The 6,000-nt window shown below is 30.0% G+C and overlaps 1 protein-coding gene across 1 annotated transcript in view; it reads right to left on the minus strand.

Annotated features, from left to right (window-relative positions):
- Positions 1-5,798, minus strand: part of LOC129226624 (serine/threonine-protein phosphatase 2B catalytic subunit 3-like) — a 63,211-nt gene extending 57,413 nt beyond the window's left edge. Inside the window, exon 1 of the mRNA XM_054861255.1 lies at positions 5,684-5,798. Within this exon, the coding sequence (XP_054717230.1) occupies positions 5,684-5,732 (49 nt within the window). The 5' untranslated portion in view covers positions 5,733-5,798. The remainder of the gene's footprint in view (positions 1-5,683) is intronic.
- Between the last annotated feature and the right edge of the window lie 202 nt (positions 5,799-6,000).

The following is a 6,000-nucleotide window of genomic DNA, read 5'->3' on the forward strand; positions in this document are numbered from 1 at the left end:
ATTAGGATTTGTAATGACTGCTGACGTAATAATGTTCAGGGTGTTTAGTTTTGCAATTTTAGGTGTATTGCTTATTCATTCAGGAAGGAATGAATGTGATTCAGGACTAATCACATGATCTCCATTCCTTACTCCGGCAAAAAGTTATGCAACAATTTGCATTACTGGCGTAGTGCTGGGCACCATCTGACAAAGATCGGGTTTTAAGGGAAATGTTGACTTTATTCAAATGGATTTTTTTAAAGAATTGTCCAAGCAAACTTCTTTTCTACTCCTATACAATTTTCCCAATTTATATTATGTATGTTTATTTTTCCTTAACTATTTGATGTCTGCATGTGTTGGCCATTAATTTGAATCAATCAACAAAATCTACATCAACGCAAGCAAAGCTGCAGGTAAAAAGCTAGTATAATATAAAGCCAAACCTACCAACCTATTTTCGCTCATTTTACTCCTCAGATATGTTTTAATTCTCTTTAAGTACGAGAAACTTCCCTTCAGCATACCACGTTGTAAAAGGAAGTGTGCTTAGTATTTTTAATTAATAACAATGAGATGGAATACAAGAAGAATGAAGCTGAAAATAAAATTATCAATATCGTTATCTATTTATCATCACGCAAGACCCTAAAAATAATACCAGTGAAGCTAATCGGCTCACCAGCAGAATGGTTCCTTTGCTACAACGGGGGTGCACTGAAAGTATTTTTTTCTTGACGTCACCAGTTCTGTCTTGTTCCCAAGCTAGATTCCTCACTTCTTTTGTGTAGAGACTATATTCCAAGAAATTTATAGGGAACTAAAGAACGGTTAAATGCCTTTTAGATTCTAAACAGGTATATGTTCTCAGAATTTGTGTCTACGAGAACTTCAAAGATACAAGGGTATCCAATGTTTTGAAGACTGGAGAAAGGATCATTTTTTTGCACACTCTAGGGAAAATTTAAGAATCATTGCAATTAAGTTCTACTCCTTACATCTGCTCTTCATTTCGTGCACCCTTCCCCATTTAGTTCATTTTACTGTTTCAATTCTCCTTCAAAAAAATAATAATGTCACATATTATATAGGAGGAATATAAAAAACATATTTTTTCTTGTTCCATTTTTTTACTGGAGTAGAAAATGCTTGTACACACAATGCAATGTAACACAAAGGCATTTTTTTTCTCCAATCACTTAACTTCACCAATTACTTAAAGTTAGTCATTTTGGAGGGTGACGGATCTCCTGGACTACGCCACTAGGGGGGAGCTAAGGGGCTCAGGCAGGGTTGGTATTTTGTTCACTTTTTTGTAAAAAGTCCGGGACGGCGGAAGAAACTGGACAAAATTGGACGTAATGAAAAATCAACTGATTATCCATACATAAATTTATTGTTATGGTGTAATAAAATTAGTATATTATTCCAACACATTATATATTATGAATTAATCATTTAATTTAAATAGAATGATTGTTAACTTTAGAATTTAGTAAATCCAAAAAAAAATTTTAATTACACATTGGTGCAGCTAATTTTAGAAGTAATAAAATTATTACTTAAAAGTAATAAAATTTAACAATGTGAATAAGCTATTGGGCATGATTACACTATTATATATTACATTAAAAGAAATTAAACTAAAAGTCAAATGAAATGCTTGGAGACATACATAAAAATTGAAGATTCATAGACTAAAAACATTTTACTCAGTGGCAGGTCATGCCTTGAAAAAGTGAGCTGGTCAGATCATGAGTGCACTCCCCCCCCCCCCCTCCTTGTTTTTGAAACGAAAAAAGATTTTTTTCTAAATATTTTTTTAATATTTAAACTTTTTTAAAATAATTATTTTTCTTAAAATATTTGTGGAAAATAGATAAAATTAAATTCATTTTAAACTCTAACAAACGGTCTAACTTTGTGCAAATGAAGGCTTCTTCAGTTAGTGTTTGTTGTTTATTATTTGTTGTTGTGTATATTGTTAGTTATTTGTTGTTTTATAGTCTATGTAAAATAAACAGCATACAGGCAGGGTAACGGTCTCTGCGAATCCTATTGTAAATATTGAGGTTCATTGCATTGGTGTTGAGGGAGAAAAAGAACAGATAATCCGCGGCAGCGTATCCGTATAATCCGTACCTCATTAATTTTAAATAGATAATCCGCAGATTATGGGCAGGAAAAGACTAATTTTTTTTAATACGTACACACACGAAAAAAAAAAGGAAAATAAATAAAAATATAAATTATTGTCTGAAAATACCGAGGGGGCCCGCCCGGGCACCCTCCCACAAGCCACCACTGATTTTACTGTTATATTTTTCGAGTTTTTATGGATGTCATCCCAAAGTAAAATATTTATGTACTCTGCATGTTTTTAGGAATATGTTAATCTTATACAAATTACTACTTTAGTAGAGTTGTAGGTACTCAGAACAGTGTACCTAGTGATGTAAAATACCCGGGTATTTATTTTTAGGGGTAAATACCCAGGGTATATACCCGGGTAAATACCCAAAATGGGTAAATACCCGGGTATTTATTTCAAAAATTTATATTCAACTAAAATACTTTTCTGTATGTATTCCATTATGTATATATACAACCAATCATATACAAAACAATAAATTTTTGCCCAAAAATTGTATTTTGATCACATATTTAAAGAATTATTGTGTGAAACAGCTTAACAATCTAATATGATATTCACATTAAATGTGTTGGATATGCCTAATCAACGTTGATAGCCAAATTTCAGATATGAAAAGCCATTCTACAAAAAGAAAAAAAGCTTAACTGGTTACAAAAAAAAAGCAAACATCAATTTTTTAAGGTCCTAGTCTTTTATAACCCAGTAATATGTCCCTGCATGACATCAAAATGTAACGAAATGTCGCTCAATTTATTATTACTATTTATTTACCTATATCTTATGCAGAAATTTCTTCCAAACTCAGTTCAATTGTTCAGGTGTATTCTGTATCACACACACACACATAAATATATATATATATATATATATATATATATATATATATATATATATACACACACGTAATATACATAAACACTTAAAATTCATTTAAAATTTTTAATCTTTTATTTTAGGGTTTAGTTTAAAAAAGAAAATAGTCACCTTTTAATACTACCTAAAATTTTTTTGCAAAATGCGTAATTACTAGGGGATTTACCCTGCCTTCGGATAAATACCCAAAAAAATATTTACCTTCCCACCCTACAGGGGAACAAATGCAAATGAGCAAGGCAACAGAAAAAAAAAATTTTTGTTTTTTTTTTTTTTTTTTGCTTATTAATGTGAAAACTTTCTATATTTTCCATGTTATCACTTAAATATCAATTTAAAAAAATAACACCATAGTGTCTTAATAACTTCTCAGTTTATTCTTCCAAACATCCCTCATGCTTCCTTTTTTTTTCATTTTGGATATGACTAACCTAGATTATAATTTTGAAATCCTGAAGTTCATAATGAATTGCTTATACTTCTCCAATTATGACATTGAAGAGAAAGATTCTTTGGTTCACGATACGTTTTTTTCATGATTTCATCAAGTCTTTCAATAAAAAATATTATAAACTGTGTAATACATATGTATATATCAGTTTTACCAATTATTTCATATTTAGATTTAAAAAAAAAATTCTCATTAACTTTTTTGCATTTTTTATAAAATACCCAGTTTTTGGGTATTTACCCATGCCTTGGGTAAATACCCGGGTAAATACCCAAAAAATATTTACCTACCCGCTGGGTATTTACCCGATCCACATCACTAAGTGTACCGGAAGAGACCATAATGAGCAAGGGGGTAAATAGCTTTAAAATGGCGATTAATCTTCATTGGGGACTAATAAATTGACTAGGAACAGCCTAGCTGGGTTCAGAATCTGTTGCTGATCATCACATTTGTATTTGTATTACAAGAACAGATTTCACTTCATGTTAACATTTCCTTCATAAATATCTAGAAGTCCCCCCCCCCTTTTTCATATGTTTTTTAATGTTTTGAGACTCCAACCTTTAAAAACTTTTTATTTCTACTTTTTAATTTTATACATGCATTTATTAAGGGCATTAAACCTCCACATCACATATAAAAATCTTTAAAATGTACAGTAGATGTGTTAGTTTTTATAAATGCTTTCACATGCATTATAACTTATTAACACTCACTTGGTTTATATACACACTTACATAAAATTCCACAGATCTTAATTTTTTCATTTTCACTTTAAAATATTTTTCAATCAATTGTTTATAAACATATTTGTGTATGTTATTTTTATATTAAAATATTACTTGAATAAAAAGAATCTATAAAATTATTTATTATTTTCAATATTATATTTATTTGTTACCTTTATCATTTTCAAACTTCAAACTTTTAACTAAAAACTTTCAGTTTATCGAAAAAGTGGATGAAATGGACAAAATGACATTTTGTCCGGGACAGTTTTTTCTAGGTTTTTTCCGGGGTGGACAAAAGAGAACAATCCTCGGCCCAAGCCCCTCCCAGAAGCATGAAGAAAAATAGGCTGAAATAAGTTTTTGAGACTCAAAATTTCAAAATATTTAAAGTATAGAATTTCTACATCCTCTTCTCCTAGGAACATCTAAGATGCTTAAACATTGCGTTTTTAGACCCTCTATTTAAAAAGAATCAAATGTATGGCTCAATTATCACTAAAATAAGTGATAAAAATGTTTATAAAACACAGGGCTCTAAATTAATTTATGGAGCATAATGTGAAAATCCTATCCAAGTCTAAATCTTTACACTCACACAAGTTGTTACACTTGTACACTGTCAAAATATAATGCAAGAATAACACCATTATGCAAATCAAAACTTCTGAGATGTGCCAGCACATGTAGATTCAGATTGTAAGCATTTAAATAAGAATTGAATGAGAGAAAATATCAAAATATGCTCCTTCTAACACAATTTCTTCAAACCATCCACAATTTTTTGCAAATAAACTACAGAAAAGATTCCACATCGTTGAAACATGTCATGATACAAACATAAAAAAAAAAACAAGTATAATAAAAACAAATATAAAAAACTCAACATAGTTGTTTTAATGATTGAAACACATAAATGACTACTCAAATACGTGTTTGGTATTATTACTGTGAAGTTGACTAGGAAAACCTATGAAGTAAAGATTATGCAACTAGTCAGAGTTTTATTTTCCTATTTCGAAAGTTACCATTCACAAAATGCAAATGGGGGGGGGGGGGGTCTCATGAATGAACAAAGCAATAAAATTTGAAGCATACATTAAAATAACAAAACGACAGAAAGATATTTACAGGTTCCTATCAGTTAATAAATTTACTTGCTACCAAATTATGTTGTTAAAAGCTTAAGATACACAGAAAAGAACCATTTCATTACAAAGTAACATTATTTCATAATTTCAGTACATCTAAGTATCTAAATACAAGAAAAAATCCAGATAAAAAAACAAGATAATTTGTACTGAAAACGACGTCCCCAATTTTCCCATTACTAAGGCAGTTTGGAAAGGAAAATAAAAATACAAAATTTCCACAACTTCGATCAAATTTTATGCACAAAAAAGCAACGAAAATGATTCAAAACAAAAATCCAATGTTATTATTTATGCAAGAACTTCATACGATTAACAGAGCGCTACAGAATTAACTTACTTTTTACAATACGGTCAGAAGTGGCTACTTTAACGTTATTCGCAGTCATTTTTGCACAAAATATATGTCGGTAGAAAACTCAAACGATATAATTTAGTTTTTCAGACTAGTAAATTACATAAATTTTAATTAAATAAATTTATTCACGACCCATACTGCGAGATCAAAGATTCGGCACTACATGAAAACACAATGCCAGATTCCGTCATTTAATAAGAAATTTGTGCCCACCTGTTAAAAAATCTACACGGTAAAAATTAATTATTTTTTTAAGGAGACCATGTTAAAATATTTGCATATTTTCTACCCATAATCTA

This window comes from Uloborus diversus, chromosome 7 (genome assembly GCF_026930045.1).
Source record: "Uloborus diversus isolate 005 chromosome 7, Udiv.v.3.1, whole genome shotgun sequence".
NCBI lineage: Eukaryota > Metazoa > Arthropoda > Arachnida > Araneae > Uloboridae > Uloborus > Uloborus diversus.